At 43.4% G+C, this 19126-nt stretch overlaps 1 protein-coding gene across 11 annotated transcripts in view; it reads left to right on the top strand.

Annotated features, from left to right (window-relative positions):
• The window catches only part of JADE1 (jade family PHD finger 1), a 48671-nt gene that overhangs the window by 21992 nt on the left and 7553 nt on the right, over positions 1-19126 (top strand). For 8 of the 11 annotated variants that reach the window (XM_055797838.1, XM_055797841.1, XM_055797842.1 and 5 more), the window contains exons 3-8: positions 1883-1965; positions 5506-5663; positions 9427-9614; positions 12893-13104; positions 14558-14725; positions 15348-15464. In XM_055797838.1, the coding sequence (XP_055653813.1) occupies positions 1883-1965; positions 5506-5663; positions 9427-9614; positions 12893-13104; positions 14558-14725; positions 15348-15464 (926 nt within the window). The remainder of the gene's footprint in view (positions 1-1882; positions 1966-5505; positions 5664-9426; positions 9615-12892; positions 13105-14557; positions 14726-15347; positions 15465-19126) is intronic. The other 3 variants (XM_055797844.1, XM_055797845.1, XM_055797846.1) reach the window with 1 other exon arrangement.

Here is a 19126-nt window from a genome sequence, read left to right on the forward strand (position 1 = left end):
ATCACATGTCTGAATGTTAAAATGTTAGTATTTATATTGTTATACTGCAGGAAAAATCTGTTTTTCTGTTGTGAATTTTAGCTGTGTATCTGACACTTTTTGAGTGCTTTCACTTACTCCCCTCTGAGTCTTTTAGGTTAACTTTGAGTATGGGCTGATAGGATCCTTCAGAAGGAGTTTATACTGCTGCTTTTGTTTTTTCTTTTGTTTTCAAGAGTAAAACGGTAGTTAAATGATCTTGGGAGTCTGGCTTTCCACACACGTTAGTAAATGGCAGTCGGTCACTTTTTGCCCCCTTTTTTTTCTTCTTTTCCTTTCACAGAAATATGAAGTTGTGATTGTAAAATAGAGGGGCTTAGGAAAAGTGCCCATTACTTTTTGAAAACCTTTCAAATCACTAGCTTTTGTATTAGAATGCTAACATTTGCTTAAAATAGTCTTTTCTGTATTCTTACCTTAGAAGATAGTATTATTAGTTGTTTGCTGTGTACCTTGCGTCAGTTTTGACCACACTATGCATATTCTGTGTAACGTCTGTTACTCGTTGCTTTGTTACAGAGTGGTTTTTATTGGGGCAGATTCTTTAATGTATTTTACTAACTGAAAAGAAAAGCGTAACTACCATATAATGAATTCTTCTGATAACTTGTCACTCAGTCAGTATCTTTCCAGTGAAAGTCTTGGACAGTCACTTCACTTTGAAAATGATTTTTGTTTTCACTAGAGAGCTTATCCCATCCTATGCAATCTGGTTTTGAACAGTGCTTTGTGATCCCCAGGAGGCGTCTGGTGGATGGTGTGAGGCGATGTTGCTTTTACGGACTGTAGCCTTACGCTTGTTACTCCTAGCATCTAGGTGCAGGCAGCGAGGAAATGAGCAGTGTGGGAAGGTCTTTGCATTGGTTCCGTTTTATTTGTCTACAATTAATGCCCGGAGTTGCAAAATGTGTGTTTGTCCTTCAGTTCAACGTGTAGGTCTCAGCTTCCCTATCATATCGACCTCTATTTCAAATTCTTCATCTCTCCAACCCATAAGAATTTATTATTTTTTTGTTGTTGTTGTTACTGCTGTGTAGTTGGCAGTGGAAAATACCTGCTGTACCTGTAAGTTTTACTGAATTAAAATTAGTTGATTCGCACAGGTATAATATATTCTGGTGTCAAAGAACAACCTTGTCAGTGGAGCGTAGATTCTTTCTCTTTTTCCTTTTCTCCTGTTACAATATTTCTGAAAGCTGAGACTCTGTCAAAAGGTTTCAAGGCAGAAAGTTATAATTTGTTTGGAATATAATGAATAATTATGCAGACAAAAATTGTGCAACCACAGTGAGAGATGTGCTGAGGAGAAGAGACACCAGCTTGTTCTGTGGGCTTTGCTGTGTGCACGTGCAGTGTGCTACATTTTGAAAAGGCTTGCTCTGGTAAAAATTGGGTAACTGATAAAGATATTTGGGACATCAGTACATTAGCTTCAAAAGAGATCTCAGGCTGTCAGTGGGCCTCCTGGTCAGTTAATCATGTGCTGAAAGTGGTTTATTGATGCTTGGGGACGGGGGGAAACCATGCTATGAAGTAGCTTTCTTCAAGAGCTGGGTGGAAGGCCAGTAAGTGCAGTGCAGCCAGTACATGTGTGTATCAGTAGAAAATTACAAATGAAACAAAACCAAAAGAATAATCATACAAGTTTACAACTGAGTAACTTCTATTTTCTAGTTTGTTTTGAAAGAGCCTTCTGCAGGTTTGTCACAGAAACCCGACTCTGGCTTGCCTTACTCACACAGCCCCACTCAGGTCCATTGGTTGCCTCGGGTGAGCGGAGAGAGCAAAGGCTTTCATTGATACGTGACAGGGGTGTCTGCAAGTGATCATTTCTCTATCCTAGGTCTGTCCACCTGGTCCCAGCATTCCAGATCTCGACATCGGAGGACTTCGTGTTCCAGACATGAAGATCGAAAACCTTCTGAGGTATTTCTGGAATTTGATTTGCATTTTGTTACATCTGTCAAATACAAAGCCCTATACATATTCTGGTAATGTATCCATTTCTTCTGATTCACATTTTCTTTTCTTTTTGCTACATTTTAGCTGGCATCTGCCCCCCACCTCCCACCGCCTTTTTTCTTTTTCTTTTTCTTTTTCTTTTTCTTTTTCTTTTTCTTTTCTTTTTTTTTTTTTATGTGCCAGGAGATGAGGGAGTTCTGCTGTTGGCACAGCCGCTGCCAGCACCAGTTTCTATCTGCGAATTTTGTTATAGTCTGACACCCATTCGACGTAGCTGCAGAGTCTGTCTTCTGGTATTTTAAGCGTCGGGGTTTATTTGTAGCTTGATTTGTGAACAGTGGAAGTTTACATTAGGTGCATTTATTTCATAGCTGGTATTGGGTCTTGGTATGTGATCTTTGTTAAAGTGCTTGTCAAACTAGAAATCTGCTTCCTGACAGTTCTGTCTTGCATAGTGCTTTGAGGAAATTGTATCAAGGGTGATAGAAGTCTTTGAACTTTCCAGGATGGATCAACTGTTAGTAACACATAAATGCGATCCAGTTCTTTGGAAATACTCTTGCTGAATCTCCCTATCTGCAGGCAAATACTACACTGCGGAATTTGTAGAGGCTGCAAAGAAAGCGTTAACTTTGGGAGATGGAACTTCTTAATTTAAGATACTTGTGCAATACAGCTATTTCTGGTGCATTATTGAGTGAGTGATGTTGAGAAGAAATGTGCTTTACTCCTCTCCCCAATGACAGTAGACTTAAGTCCTGGAGAAGAGTTTTCACAAGAATCCCATTCATTGTTCAGTGTGAACTACACCTAGTACTGGTGAGTTCCAGTCTTCTTTTTTGATTGTTGGCTGTTGAAAACCTTCTGGGTTTCTTGGTGACTGTAGAGACTCCTGGTGAATTTATTCTTGCTGGTAGTAGATTTGCTTGCCTTAGTTACATCCCTTAGAAGTAGCCTCATAGATCCAGTTTTGAGAACTACGTTATGAAAGGCTATCAGGAAATAATCTGAGATAATTATGAATCTTACTCTTGGGTTTTTTGTGTTCTTCTGTTTTCTCCTCTCAGTTTCCTGCATTTGTTGTCAGAATCTTTGCAGTTTTGTGCTGCTCTCCTGTTTTCTGAGCCTGGATGGACTTCTCATATACTTCCCTTCAGCTCTGTTTCACAGTCTTTTCCCTCGCTCCCTCCCTCCTCCCTCCACTTGCATTGTCTCTGCTTGCCACAACACTGTTCTGATGATAAGTGTGCTGGCAGAAAAGTGACACTTGCTAAACTCCCCGGGTGAAATCCTGGTCTCATTGAAGTTGGTGGCAAAATTCCAATCGACTTCAGCGTGGCCAGGGTTTCACCCTTTAGTTTTGAAGTGTTCAGTGCTTCTGAGAGCCAGCACTTCTGTAAGCTCTGCTTTGCTCCAGGCAGTCTGATTGCATCAGAAATTAGAGCAGAAAGAATGGTGTCACAGGGCCACTGGCCTGGGAAGGAGTTTCTTGGCTGTCAGGTGCTGCATTAGCTTTGCTTCTGGGGGAGTTTTGCGACAAATTTATCTGAGAGCCTGAGTTACTTTGGCTCTCAGATTGAGCAAGTTTTGTGTCCCATTTTATATTTTTAGTCTTCTTTTCATTTGACATTTGATTGCTTTAATTCAGATCTCTTAAAAGTGCAGAATCCCCTGGCCCGCTGTGCTTGTTTGTTTTGTGAGCCAGTTTACTTTGTGGCTTATTTATAATTTCTTAATTGGAGCCTCACAGGACTTACAATTGGATTGCTTAAAACATTTCATTATATTTCATTACCTGCCTTCACCCTTTCCTTCATATGGTAGTATTATTATTTTTTAATGTTGGCAGTTTTTCTGAACATGTCAAGACAAGTGTTAAGAAAAATGTCATGATTTTATGCTATTTTTATGACAAAACCAGAGTGGAAACAGGAACATACTGAGATGGAAGTGGGGTAGTATGTGTGTTTTGAGAGGGAGAACAGGCTTCAAGATGTGCAGTGTGGTAAGGCAAATCACACTGTGAAATATTCTAAGAAATATAAATAGCCATCAGGTTCACTGTTTCCCTAAAATACTTCCCCCCAAATCGTAGGGAATCTATTGAGATTTCAGGTCTGTGAATAGTGCGTGACAGACACTGCTGTCCTGGGGAGGCCTGCCTAATTAGCACTCAGTCTAGATCTGGTTCTTCCTCAGCCATACGCAACAATTGGCTGGAGCTAATGTAAACTAGTGTGGCTGTTGGTTTGGGGCTGGGAGGTTGTGTTACTTTGCCCCCTTAGCAGCTCAGTAAGAGAATCTAGGAGCGCTGCCCTGATGATCAGTCTTTGCCTTTGTAACTGTGCAACGTGGCTCTGGGTGGATGTGGACTGCCCACCACAAACTGCGAAGTCTGCAGGCGAACTTTTCTTAAGATGTTACTTATCTTTGTCTTGTCCTGGTGGTGCTTATTTTCTGTCACCTGGTTGCTTTTTAACCCTTTCCTTTGAACGTGGCATTGAGTAGTTAAAAGTTTATGGTTCTGGAGGTGCAGAGTACTGAGTGCAGTTACTGTAGTCTACAGCAGCCTTGCCTTACAGGGAGAGCAGGGTGGGGAGAGCCGGAAGAGGTGTCAGCAAGCGCAGGCTTGTAGTTTTGATGCCTTGACTTTCTGCAGTGCTGACAGGCAGTGGCCAACCAGGCAGAAGCTGCCACAACAGTACCACAGCATGCCCGCTGCAAGAGTGATCCCTTTTTGTCATTCTACAGCTTGCTGAAGACAGCATCGCTTATTCATGACTGCTAACCCAAAAGTTGCCAAACACCCTGCTTGTTTGAGAGGTGGATGCCTTTGAAAAGGCAAAGTAAAACTAAAGCTACCATGCAGAGGTGTCTGCAGCTGATGGAATAACAAGAACCTGTACTGAACAGGGAGCTGCTACCAGAATTCCAGTTTGGGTCTTACTTTATTTGATCTTTTGCATTATTATTTTAAATACTTGCACAAAGAGTCATCTCCTTAGAATTTCCTCTTGTGGCTGGTCATGGTAGAGTCACGCCTTGATTTCTACCACAGGGAGTTTCTAGAATGTCTTTGGATTAGTCAGAGCTCCAATAATTGAAAAAAAACCAAACCCAAAAACCCTACCAAAAACCTTAGAGCAAAAATGAGTCTTCCTTGTGCTGTTGATTTAAAACTCAGAGCTCCTGCAGCTTTTATTGCAGCCAAGTCGGAGGTAAAGTGGATAGCACCTTTCAGCGTTCTACCTTTGATGCAGGGGGAGCACCAGGACTTGTAGTGGAGTTTGCGGGAGTCATTTGATCAGGATTTGCACCGTCAGCCACCTCTGTTCCCTGCAATGAACCTAAACTTCTGTCCTGCAGTGGGCTGGGTTAGTGCACTGGTGATACAGTGACCTTGTTACACGCTGTGCTCCATGGTTACCCTGAAGCTGCGAATCGTAGAGTGTAAATATCAAATGTCAGTGTCTCTATTTTCTCTCTTGGTCACTCTCTTTGCAGGTGTTCAGAACGGACCTGATCACTGCCATGAAGTTACATGACTCCTTCCAGCTGAACCCTGATGAATACTATGTGCTGGCAGACCCCTGGAGGCAGGAGTGGGAAAAGGGAGTTCAGGTGCCAGTTAGCCCAGGGACCATCCCACAACCAGTAGCCAGGTATAGTTTGGAGGAATGTAAACAAATACACATACGTTTATGCTAGCGGCTTATGTCTACATTGCCTTGGCTTCTTGAGCTTTATTCCACAGTGTCTAGCTAGAAAGGTCTAGGTTCTGAGAGGTGAAGTGCAACCTGCCTCAGCTTTTTGAATGGTCAGAGAGGTCAAGTCAGGCCTGTTCTGGCAATGCGTTGAAATATGAATATCAGAGAATCACTTTTGGCATTACATTAGGATGGAGTGTGATGACAGAACCTTAAAAATAGCTTCTGTTTTTAAGCGCAGACTTGACCTCACTCAGCATTGCTGGGAGAGCACTCGTCTGATGCTTCTTGTGCTTAGTTCCAAGCCACTGCTTCCTTTCAAGGAACAGTTAAGACAAGCCAAACTTAAGGCTAGAGAAAATACAGAATTTATTTTGGTTTCACCTGGTTTTTGGTTGGTTTTGTTGTTTTTTTTTTTTCCTTGTTTCATTTACTAACTTAGGAAATTGATGTACAACATTTCAGCTGTTTAGGAACCATCCAGATGTACATGCAACTAAATACAGTAATGTGAGATTTTCTAGCTCTTACCCAAGAAACACTTATTTTCTCTACCTTGTTTGTTACGCTTGGATACTATTTTCTGTTTCAAATTAAAGAGTACAGTAGTATGGGCAGGTGTGTGCTGCAGCCCATCAATCTGTCCTATGCTTAGTTGGGGTTGGAGTTGGGGAAAGCGAGAAGAACAAGGATTATTGCCATTTCATCATACTAGATCTCTTTGAGTAAGTCCAGGCTGGCCTGTAAGGTGTTACCGAATGACCCATGAGTGCTGGTGGGGCCAGAACAGCCCGATCTCTGATGTACAGTAAATCTGGATGATGCTACTACACTGCTTCTGCTAGGTCTGCATCTGCCAGCTTTAACCTTGGAGTAGGGGGACTACAGGAGTGTTTGCACTTTTTATGTTCTGTGCAGCAACCTGCAGATGGCTGCACAGCCCCACTAGGTCTGTACAATGAGGGACTTAGCCGTGCATCAGGTAAATCCTCTCCTTCCTTTTCCTTCTGAAGGATTGGACCTGAAGCTCCAAGATTACTCAGCATTTCCCCCTCTGCCGTGCAGTTTAGAATGTGAGAGAGCATACCGTTCCCCCGCAGCGCTCGTAGCCTTCCTGCTCCACGCTAACTTCACCCAGTCCCTACTTAAATGCACGCACGTTGTACTTGTGTGCTGACATTGTCTTCCCCTCACTGCTTTCTCTTTCAAGCATCTCGCAAGGCTGCAGGAGGGCCAGGAGACCTGTGGGCTTTAGCAGAGGGAGACCTTCCAGGGGATCCCCACGCTGTATCTTTCAGGGGGGTGGTTTGGTGGCTCTGTCAGATGCAGGTACTCAGTTAGGAGAGAGCTTTTCTCTGCCAATGGCCAACAGAGACATTGCTCCAAGTTTAAAATCTTAAAGGAGATGGGGAAAGAAGGTACCCACAGTTGTAGGTATCAGCTTGGGAGGTACCACTCTTTTTTTTTTTTTTTTTTTTTTTTTTTAGTTGCTGAGCTATCTTGTATGGTCCTATTGGTGAGCACCTGCTGGTCAGTGGCCCTCTGGATCCCTGATTTATATCCTGTTTGCTCCCTCATAAAACACTTGGAGAGCACTGCTCAAGTGGCGCTGGAGTGCTGGAGCTGTTTTGTGCCTAACTTTGGGAGGGGAGGGAGATGTTTTGTAAATTGAATCAGTCGTAGTCATATTGTAGCTGGTGTAGAACAGAAGCAAACTACAGTACGGATAGCTGCTGCTACTGAGGTACATAATAGCAAATAAAAAGTTTTGGTCTTGTAGTGACTGGTCAGGGCAGCAAGAAGAGGCTCAGAGGGGTGGGGAAAAGAGCAAGTGTGTGTGGTGATTCAGCGTAGGCTTGTGTTCAGATGAATCATTCAGTTAAATGTGTTTTTTGGTATGTAGTAACTGTTGCTTTTTTTTTTTCTAAAAAAAACCCTACTTCCTATCACAGAAATAGATGGAAGTGGCTTGTTTTAAAGCCAAACCACCTGTGCTTATTTATTCTGAGCCACTACAATGGTATTTAGACAGCATGTGCAGGGTGCTGCCCAGAGGTTATGATTTCCGAATGGAAAGGTACTTGGGAAGGAGTTTGTGGTACAGAAGATTCAGAAAGGAGTTCCCAGTTTAAAGTAAAGTCTCTGTGAGATGTCGTAGTCTGTAGTATTTTAATACTATATAGCATGATGAGGAACAGTTTGGGCAGTGCAGTTAGGCTGGTGAGATCATTCAGATTTGTATTCTTCCACAGTCCCCTTCTGCACCTCAGAAGCCCCAAATTCAGCATTTGGCTCTTGTCCACTGTTTCTCAGGTTGCTGTCTGAAAGAAGGTAGAGGAGGGGAAGATGTAGGGCTGTGCCGCAGACTGAAGTAGGCAGAAGATTTACTGAGATCTGTGTGTGCAGATACAGCGGCAGATCAGTCTTCTGGCAGGAGGTGGAGTTTCACATTGGACCTCTGGTGGTGGCAAAATAAGGTGGAGTATGTCCTGCTTGTGGTGCTTAGGCTGTTCCCAGCAGAAAGTTGTGTCTACACAGAGTGGTGCTGCCTTCCCCTGTAGCACTTGCAGCACCAAAAAAATCATCAGCACTGGTGCTGCAGGAGGCAGTCATGCGGCGGCATGTGGCCTGTCGCTCTGGAGGTACCAGCCTTACCTCATGAAGTGGGTTTCACCCAAACTGAATTTCAGCGCGTGCAGTTAGCTAAGGGAAGGTGCAGTGCCCTCTGCTGAGGTGGACTGCCAGAGTTACCTTGCTGTTTGGAGGCACCAGGTTGCACGTGGAATGACTGCTGGCCTTTGTGAACTGGGCAGTTTTGCTCCCACCTCCCAGCTTTGCAGAGTTGCAGCGTTGCAGGAATCTGACCCAGGACAAGTTATGTGCTGTAGGTACTTTACTGTTTCCTGAACCAGTGCTTGTGGTTGAAGAAAATTTCAGCTGGCTTGCAGCTAAAATACACTTTCATGGTTGGTTGTTGGCCAGCTGGAACCTCCAAACCCTGAGAGAAGGTAGTTTCAGCAGTGGCTGATTAATATTTGTGCATGGTCCAGCATGACATTAGTGATTGTGAAAGAGGAAATGCAGACCCAGGGTGCCAGAGCTTGGATCTGCTTGGGAAAGTGAAGGTGAAGCTAGAGGAAATTTCAGGTTTTCTGTTGAAAGGTCTTCTGAATTTCACAAAGGTGGCAGTTCCCTAGCTACACACGCGCACACACACACACGCGCACACATACCCAGAAGAAACATAAGGAAGCAAGCTTCAAATGTAGCAGGAAATACTACTTTTCCCTTGATTTGTCTTGCTCTTGGTATCGTAGTTAAACAGATCGATTTAAAAGAAGTCTTAAAACAGTTTAACACGTGTGCATGTGGCAGCCATCACTACATAACATACAGTGTTCCTACTCTATCTTTAAACAAGTGTGAATTTCAGATAAAAGCACAGCTCTGTCCTCCAATCTTTGCATTTTATTTAGAATTCTGGTAATGAATTGGATTTCTAGGTAACTCCAGTTAATTTCCTATAATACTGCCAATCTGTTATGAACGTGCACTGTACTGTTTTCTCTTCCCATCTCAGTGGTGCAAGGCGATTGCTTAGATGGTTAGATGATTGCTGATGATCATTAGTCACTCAGAATGAGGCATTTTGAATTCACTAGAAACAGGTCTCTCAGCAACCCAGCGTACCTGATGTCTGCTTGTCTGTTTGTTTTAGGATTGTGTCCGAGACAAAAACTGTCACGTTTACACGTCCCAGGAAGTATATTGTTTCGTCAGGTTCGGAGCCTCCAGAGCTGGGCTATGTTGACATTCGAACCTTAGCAGACAGCGTGTGTCGCTACGATCTCAATGATGTGGACGTAGCATGGTTGCAGCTTGCCAATGAAGAATTCAAAGAAATGGGTGAGCAATCAGTGCTTGTGTTTTTGTTGCTTTTGTGTTTTTTTTTAAAGCTGGTAAACTTAAGAATAAGTTTAGGGAAGGCAGCATGTGGGAAGAGATGACAGAGGTATGAAAACGTAGTAATCAAATGATTTGGCGTAGCTGCAGGAAACCAGAGCTGATGTGATTAAGCCCTGAGATACGTGCTTTCTTAACTGCTCAGTTGTATCTGCTTAGACCAGGCCAGAATCTGGCCACATGGTTTTTCTTTCCTCTGCTGCTTTCCATTTCACAAGGGAATTCTCACAAAGTTCCCATTTTGCCATCAAGGTCCTTGAAGAGGACTTCAGACAGACCATTCAGGTAGTTTTTCCAGTTAGTCCTTTTTTTGGTTTATTTATGTTTCCGTGCTTCGCATATCCATACCATCTTTTTAGCTGGTGGTGGTCAATGTGAAGAAGGTAGACAAGGCGTCTTGGGAGGTTTAGAGAGCCTGTGTCGCTGAACTGCGCGGGGAATGAGGCAGTGAGGAATTCCTGCAGTGATTTATTGGCGCAACCTCCCAAACCTTACTGTGACCTTGTCCTCCAGTTCTGATGAGGGAAGAGGAGCTGTCACAAGGGGAGCCAACTGTTCCCTTTTCTACAGAATGGCTTGTGTGTGGGAAGGGGCAGGCAGTATCCAGAAGATACTGGAACTGTAGAGGATGTAAGCCAGCACAGAACTTCTAACACCCTGTTTGGGTAAGGGAAAAGGTGCTGTGCCAGATGGAAGAGGTTTGGATGTGTTGCTGAACACTGTCAGTTTTTGTCCTGGCATTGTGGAAGTTCCCTGCTTTGAGTTGTGTTGTATGGGTTTCACCGGGCTGTAGCCCATACGTGGCATGGCTCAAGACCTAGTACATCACAAACTGACCATTTATAACTGTTTAAAAGTTTCTCCTTTTTAAACCCACATATGGGAGAAACTGATGACCCAGCCTTGATCTGGTCTGCTACCCAAGCCTTTTTTCCAGCCCTCAAGTCAGGCTTGCTCAAATTGAACGTTGGGCTTAGACGATTTCAAAACGGTTTATGATTCAAGAATTTTAAGTTCCCTTTCCAGTTACCTTCAGGAGAACAGCAGCAGCAAGTCCCTTTAGCTTTCTTCGAAGAAAAATTAAAAATACTTTTTAGGATTTGTAATTGACGCCCATCTATCTAGTGTAGATAATCCCCTCTGTCTTTTGCCAAAAGCAGAGGAGGGCTAGCGCTGGGGTGCGGGTAGCAGTAGTGATAAAGGGCACAGGGGAGGCTCGTCACTGTGCCGGTTAGTAGCTGTGCATGAAGCCCTGTGGTAGCCGTTCTGCTACACCAACATAACCTTCAAAAGCACACGTTGCCCATGAAACAAGGAACGGCTGGAATTTGACAGGTCTGATCTTTGATGTTATGGTTTGCTGTAGTTTCTTGCAGTTCGTTTGCTTTAAGTCTTTATCCACACACTTTTGCTGTAGGCAGAGGGAAGGAAATGGTCCTGTCAGCGCCAGGCAGTACATTGTGGGTCTTGAAACACACGCCTGGGTGCTCTGTCAGACACTGCGCTCAACAGCTATATTAATGGCCATCTGAAAAGTGAAATATTTCCTGATCTGCAGTTGTAACACTTCCTTCACGGCATCCCTGCAGCTATGAATTCCATGTTTTCTCTGATACCCATTGCAGTACTTCAGGTACTGAAAACGTATATTCTGTCTTTAAAAGAATGAATGTAAACATTTGAACTGAAGCCACAGCCCCTTGATTTTCTTTTTTTAACCCTTATAAATGCACAGTCAATGACGTCTCTCTTAGGCTTTTTTTATGCAGTGATAGCAATCGTGAGGTTAGAACTCAGTTGCAAACTGGTCTAAAACCTGCCAGCATCTGCTTTGCTGGTGCAGTGTTTCTGGGCTGCAGGGCAAAATTCGCTCTCTTTCATCAGCGGGATTTTGGCTCTTCCCTCTCGCTGCATTCCAGCTGCTCAGTTTGGGTAGTATCGGATGCATTGATCTCTGCCGTGAGAGGATTTACCTCTCAGGGAGACTGGAAGTACTTTTGAAATACTTCTGTAGAGTGTTTGCCTTCTGATCTGGGGGAGCTAGAGAGGTTTTTTTCTTCTTTGTTTTGTGGAATTTGTGGCTCAGTTATTTACAGGGAGAGTCAAAAGGAGGATTTTCTTGTTAAAACACACATCACTAATTTGCCTCTTCTGTATGTCACAGTAAACCTGAGGTACTGGGAATTGGACCAAAAGTGGGATATCAAGCCTGCACTTCGCTGTAGTGATTTAAGTGTATGGGAATTCTTGCGCTAAGCTGACTTTGCAAAAGGAAAATGGTTGTTTGCAGTAGTAGAGCTTTCTTGGTTTCACAGGTGTTTGTGGGACATCATCTTGTGGCAAGGGTTGGTGTAGTACCAACACAGCCAGCTCGTTGTCACGGCAAGTGAGAGATGGAAGCCAGAGAGGGGGAAGCACCATGTTCTTTTTTTGATATTTTTCTTGCTGCTTCTAGGATAGTTATTTTTTCAGGTCTAAAATAGTAATTTAATATAATGAACAAATTTGAATTCTAGAATGCTGTAGTGTAATCGCCTGTAGCTGTGGTGTCGTGAATAATTTTGTGGTGGATGCTGTTTGAAAAGACCAAATCCCAGATCAGATGTTGCATTTATTCATTGTCCCAGAGTTGATGGTGGATTTATTACATCTGGTTTTTTTCACTTATTAAAACAAACTCATTTATTGATGTAGCAGGGTCTGATGGAGACCTCAGTTAGGGCCCTGTTGGGCTGGAACTTGTAAAAAACAAGCAACTGTTGTTAGAAACTACAAATTTGTAAACTACAAGGATCATGGGAGATTTTGTCATTGATTTCCCCTCGTTGCCTCCATCAAAACACTCTCAAATCTTTCACCAAAGAGTCAACATCTGGATTGCAAAATTGAAGTAAAAGCTATAGACGGTGCTGTCCCAGAAGGAAAAATGAGAACAAGACCAGGAAGCCAGAATCGGTTTGTGAAAGTGTTTTTCAGGATTTTGCAAGATTGGTTTGCATACTCTGTTTCTATCAGTTTAATACTGTTGTAAGAAGACCTTTTTTTTTTTATATGTTCCCTATCTTTTTATATGTTCCCTATCTTATGCTGGAATAGGCAGGCTGTATAGGAGTGAAATGTGTGTGTGTGGGGCTGGCGCTGGATGTAGTCAGCTGTTAAAAAAGCAGCTGGAGTTGAGTGTGGCTCTTTCCTTTAAATAAGTAACAACTCCTGTTTCCCAGGGATGCCTGAACTGGATGAGTACACAATGGAAAGGGTCATAGAGGAGTTTGAACAACGATGCTATGATAACATGAATCATGCTATCGAGACGGAAGAAGGACTTGGGATTGAATATGATGAAGATGTTGTCTGTGACGTCTGTCAGTCTCCAGATGGAGAAGATGGCAACGAAATGGTGTTCTGTGACAAATGCAATATTTGCGTGCACCAGGTATGGTGGCTGGGGGGGCACAGTGCGGGGGGTGTGCAAGGGTGGTGACAGAAGCTTTTCCAAACCATTAAAGATAAGAGCTTGGATTTTTTCCAGTGACGGACATTGCTTTGTTAAGTTGTTGCAGAGTTCGCCATTGAAGGGTGGGATGAATTCAGAAATTATGTAATCGTGAAGGAGAATTGTTACATGTAATTCTAGAAATGTCATGCTAAGAGGCTTAAAGGTGGAATTGTGTATGTGTGGAGGAAGTTACAAGGGGAGGAATTGCCTCCCCAAAACATAGGCGTGTATTGTTGCGCATTCTTACCTGGTCGCTGCTTTTGCTATGTTCTTCTCCTGTTCTTCTGCACACGTCTGGGGTGAACACACCTGTAGTATCAGCAGCTTAGGGCTCAGCAGGGGAGGGGAAGAGAGAACTTCGAGGCAGTCGGTAGGGACACAGGTAGGATTTATTATAGTCATTTTAATTAAATGGAGAACCTGCTGAGCTGAGCTAATGAAGCACTATTGTGTGCCACCTTTTTGTGGCAGTTAAGAAGTCTTCTTAGCATGAAAGAACGGATGCGCTTTCAGGCTATTCGTTTTTGTGGATGCTTCTTGCTGTGGCAGATGCCTTCCTGTCAGCCTGTCCCTCCAGCTTTAAGAAGTGTGCTTTGTCATTCAGTGTTTGGAAAACTGTGTTGTCTGCTGAGCAAGAGGGGCATTTTCTGGCATGTGTTACTTAACTGCGTTTGTACTAATGATAAAGAAATAGGCCTATGACAGCTGTAAGGTACAAATGGCTATCTTGCAAGATACTCAAAGTGGGCATTTGTAGACCTGTAGTGGTTCTTTGATGCTTAGTCTCTGTTCACATCAAATCTGAAACTTATGAGGCTTAAAACTGACAGTAATTTGGACAGAGGTCTCCATAAAGATGCAGTCTTCTGAAAAAAGTGACCTTAATTAGTTGCTGTTCTGCACTTTTCGCTCTGAATAAGAAGTAAAACTCAGTGCTTTGGAATAACTGAGTATTGCACAGGAGAGCTCTCGAATTTGCGGTTCTTGCCTTCTGAATTAGATACAGTCCAGTTCCCATTAGGTGTAGTCATCGTGATACTGAACTTCATCCTCGCGCACTGCTGGAGGGTTCTGTCAGGAGTCCCCTTGCTCTCTGGGCTGGCAAACACATTCTTCGTTTTCCCAGCTGAAGTGGGCAGCGGGTGTTTTCCCTGACAGCTCGCCGTGACCTCTGCTCCTGGTCTTTTTGGGGAATGAATGGGTAATGGGGTTGGTCAAGTTTGTGAAAGCACCCCGAGATCCTCCTCTACAAGCTAGTGTTTCTATAGTTAGAAATTCCGTAAAGACCGTTTTGAGAGTTGTGAGAGGCTATGTGTAAAGAGCTAGAGAGTAACAGAAATGCATATTGTGTCCTCTGTTTTCTTTCCCTTTTCTGTCCATGGGAAAACAGGCGTGTTATGGGATTCTGAAGGTGCCAGAAGGCAGCTGGCTGTGCAGGACCTGCGCGCTTGGTGTTCAGCCCAAGTGTTTGCTGTGTCCCAAGAAGGGTGGTGCCATGAAGCCGACCCGGAGCGGCACCAAGTGGGTCCATGTTAGCTGTGCTCTCTGGATTCCAGAGGTAGGTGCCGATCCTCGGGGAGTTCAGGGCTGCCGTGATTCTGGGAGAGCAGAAACCTGTTAAAAGTACTGTTCAACATAGTGCGTGTTGCTACGACGAGTGTAGCATAGATACGGCACTGCTTAGGAAGACAGTGTAAAAGATTTTCAGTTAGATGTAAAGTCTGGCGGGATGATGCATCACCTGTAAAGAAAAGTAATTACATTACCTTTGTCAACCAAAATTAGGCCTCAAAAAATGAGGCCTTTGCTGCTGGCAAAGCTCATTTAACAAGGACACAAAGTACCTTTCAATTTGATAAACGGAACATTAAAGGTGAGTCGGGGAGGTCTGGATGTGACTGTGAGAATTCCTGTGGGTTCTCATAATCAAAATACACATCCTGTATGATAATTTTAAATTGGTGGTCTTCACCTTGAAACTGTTTTGCTCATGCAGTGAGGAACTGATGTCTAAAAAAAGGAATTTAGGTTTGTTTAGTTCCTTATAAACTGAGGAACTTGGAAGATGCTAATTTTGCATATGCACACAAGGAATTTGATTTCTTTGATAAAATTGTTTCCCTTTTGACTTAACACTGTAATAGTCACTTTGTGTTTTTTAACCTTTTTTTCCTCTTTAGGTGAGCATTGGAAGTCCAGAAAAAATGGAGCCCATTACAAAGGTCTCCCACATTCCCAGCAGCAGGTGGGCACTGGTGTGCAGCCTTTGTAATGAAAAAGTTGGAGCTTCTATACAGGTAATTTACTTGCACAAACAGCTGAGTGTTTTATTTTGTCAGTTTTTAGTAGATACACAAAACGTGCATCTGCAGTAAACTTTCTTTGATTTCCTGTTTGTTACTATGGACTTAATTGCACACGGAAGTGCTTTTGAATGTTAGTGTGCTTTTACTTTCTACTAAAATTTTAATAATAACCAGGTCATCCCATAAGACTTTGTAATTTGTTGGTAACGCTGACACGTTTATTAGTACACTAAAATAAAACTTAAATGTTGTCAAGTAGAGGAAAAAACCTGTATTTCTGTGAGGTACCACATGCAAAAACGAAGCTTGAATGCTGAAAACTTCCATGTTGAAACCTGTCTGCTAGTGCCTATTTTGTGACTTCTAAGACAAGTTGGCTATTTCAAGGGGAGTTGCCTACTTCTGGCAACGACCTGGATTTTTAAGGTGCCGAGCATGCCCAGCTCTCACTGCTGGAGTGAGTCAGTGGAAGTGAACACCTTCACTTTGACGGTAAAGCTGAGGTGTAGCTCTGAATTTCTTACTTTAGGTTCTCCTTAAAATCGGACTGTTTTGGCTGTAACTATCTTGTTGTTGGTCCAACTTTTACGTTGCTAAGGAGAATATCGGATAATTTAATATTAAGCTTTTTTAGCAGTAGGAAGAAAAAGTAGGTGGTTTGACTGGTCTGCCCTGAGATGAGAGCAAGCCACAAGCTGGGGAAATGAGCCCCATTTCCTCTGTTGGTTGTGGCTAGATGCTGGAGCTCTTGGTGTTTCCAAGAGGAAAAAAACCTCCTGGGTTTGAGTTTCCCAGTTCATACCTCAGTAGAAGCAGTGCCACGTTACTGTTCTGACTTCTGGTAACTTGAGCTCAGGGATGATGACTGCCCGAATTGGCAAGATGGGGAAGAATCAAAACAAATGTCGAGTCGCCATAGTTCCAAAAAGAATGATTTCCGTATACAATAAATAATTAAAACCATAAAGCTATTGGTTTCATACCAACAACTCACGTTGTTGGGCCAGGGCCAGTTTGTCTCATTGTGTACTTCTGAAATTCTCTCTGGCATTGCAGGTGGATTTGGATTCAGCCTTTCTCACCGTAGCCTGTGAATTGTCACTTAAATATCTGAACTGGTCTGCGCCAGAGCATTTCAGACTGGGCAGTGTTGTTTCACATGCGTATTTATATTGGGTTGTTAGCTGTAAAGCACGTGCAGGTCCTTTACAGTGGAAAAATCACTCAGAAATGTTAATAATTTTAAGGACAATTTTAAAATCTAGAAAGATTGAGAAAACGCATCACCAAGCCCCAGATTTGTGAAAGAGGAGATACTTGGTTTCCTGAGGCACAAGACAAAACTTTGCCCTACCTTACTTGGGAACAAATGAGAGAAAGGCCAGGTGACCCACTTGGGGCAGTGCTGTGATTGTGCAGAAAAAGACAATAAAATGTAGCTTAGTATTGTGGTAATGCTCGTCACCCTGACAGTGCCTCACATAGTTCAGCAAAATGATCCTCAGGAAGCTCCCTGAGACAGGTTGGAGGGTACTGCTGTCTCATAGGGGGTCTGAAGAAGTAGCGCTCTTTCTGTTTTGTGGCTAGTCTAATGTTACAGGATCCATGATGGTAAGACCAGTTTTAAGAGAGAAAAATTGCTGAAGTTCTACACTACTTGGAAATGAGGTTTTATCCATTTCCTTCCTTGCCCTCTGCTCCCAGTCATTCGATGAGGTTGCCAGAAAAAGTTGTAAACCAGCAATGCAGCAGTAGTTCCAGTGAAACCTATCAGTCCGCTTCCATTTAGGGAATGTATAAATAGTAAATGCTAAGTAGAGAAGGTAAATCTGTCCACAGCATATAAATTTGCAACCATAATACCTCCTTGCAGAGCTGTCCCCTTCTTCTTGGCCGCTCTTACGTAGTTGGAACTGTTTTGTCCGTTCTCCAGACCCATTCTGAGCGGGGTAACTTGTAGTTTGAGCACTTGATTGTTTATGTGTGTTAGCATGCAGGGGAGGGGGGTGTGTGTGTCCTTTCATATTCTGATACCACCTCTCCCCTTCTAGCAATGACACAGGATGACATGCAGGCATGATGGCTGCCACTTCAGACAGTTCTACACTTGAAATTATGGGGGAAGAGACAAAAAAAATTGACAGTTTTGCCTGACGTTTTGTAAGAGTTGTGTAAATCTTGGTGTCATTAAAGCTAGCAGTGGGAGATACTTAGATTTGTCTTGTGAAACTTTATACAGCAGAGAAGAACATTATAGAAAGCCACTGAAATAGAAAGGAAGTAGCATTAACCAGAGGAGCTGAGAGATCGAGATCCTCCAGGGATGCTATGAGATGTGCACGGCAATTAGAAAAGCTGGCAGCTGGAAGTGTGTGTCAGTCTGGGCAGAGAGCAGCTGCAGCAAGCTGGGAAAAACCAGACTGCATATTCTCCCAGGTTCAGCAGATTTCCTTCTGATGATGCTTGCCCCTCTTCTCCCAATAAAACATTAGCCACACTAAGAGCTAATTTTTCTACACGGTAGCAGCTTGGAAACCACGGCTAAAGTACTCTTCTGTACTGTTCGGTGTTCCAGTTGGGCTGCTTTTGCTGTGTATGTTAGTAAGAGGGGAAAGGGCAAAAGACGCTTTGGTATTCTTTAATTCCATTTATATGTTGATGTTATTAAAAGAGTGTTCATTTGAAACTTCTGCAGTTCAAACTTGGTTGTACCTTTATATGCCATCTGGCTGCTGAGTCAGCCTGAGCAGGAAAACCCAGGGGAGAAAGAGACTTGGCTTTTTTACGAAGTTCTGTGTAAACATCCTAGCACAGTGCATTTCTGTTTTAGGTTAGATGACTTGGGTTAAGCCTAGTTCTGTTTCCTCCTAGTTAATAGCACTAATGTTCATTTCCACTTCAAATTCTTTTCACTGGAGGCAGAGGCGTGAGCTGATACAAACGCGTACGTATGTGTGTGCGTACATAGACAGATGCACACATATATATTTAAACCTTTCAGTTTGTGGCTGGCGATAGCTATGACAGCATTTTGCAAGAGGAAGTTACATATAATAGAAATGAAGTGCTAAAGCAGCTGAACGAGTGCCCATCACTCCATGACTGCCGGGTTCACTGGGAGGGAAGAAGAATGACACAAAACTGAGTTTCCCGTTCTCCTCATCTCCCAGGTGAAGCGAAGACTGTAGTCAGTGAAGCAGTGATTGGCAGCGATTTAGTATTTGACATTAGGAAACGGGGATAACAGGGGAAAAGAAAAATGCCCTTTGGCTGAGGCCTTTTGGGTAGCACGGGTCCAGGTGCTGGGAAGGACTTTTAATTAAAAGTATCAGGCTGGCCTGGGGCCACCGAGATGTTTTCCCCCTCTCTCCTGCTGGCACAGTCAAAGGGGGAACGTTTTCTTTTGCGTGCGCTGCCTTACACGAGTGGCTCTGGTGACGGTAAGAACCAGATTTCAGTACTGTAGTGGATTTGCGGGTTATGGAATAGCGTGATTGGGCTAGGGAGGGGGCTAACCACTCCTGTCCCACTGGGCCACTTGATCGTTGCCTGGCCTGAGAGCACTAAATCGTAAAGCTAATTAAGAGAGAGCAAGAGAGTACATGCAGCATTGGAGCAGAGCGCAGCAAGAGGGTTGTTCTTCCAGAGCGGTC

This window comes from Falco peregrinus, chromosome 2 (genome assembly GCF_023634155.1).
Source record: "Falco peregrinus isolate bFalPer1 chromosome 2, bFalPer1.pri, whole genome shotgun sequence".
Classification (NCBI taxonomy): domain Eukaryota; kingdom Metazoa; phylum Chordata; class Aves; order Falconiformes; family Falconidae; genus Falco; species Falco peregrinus.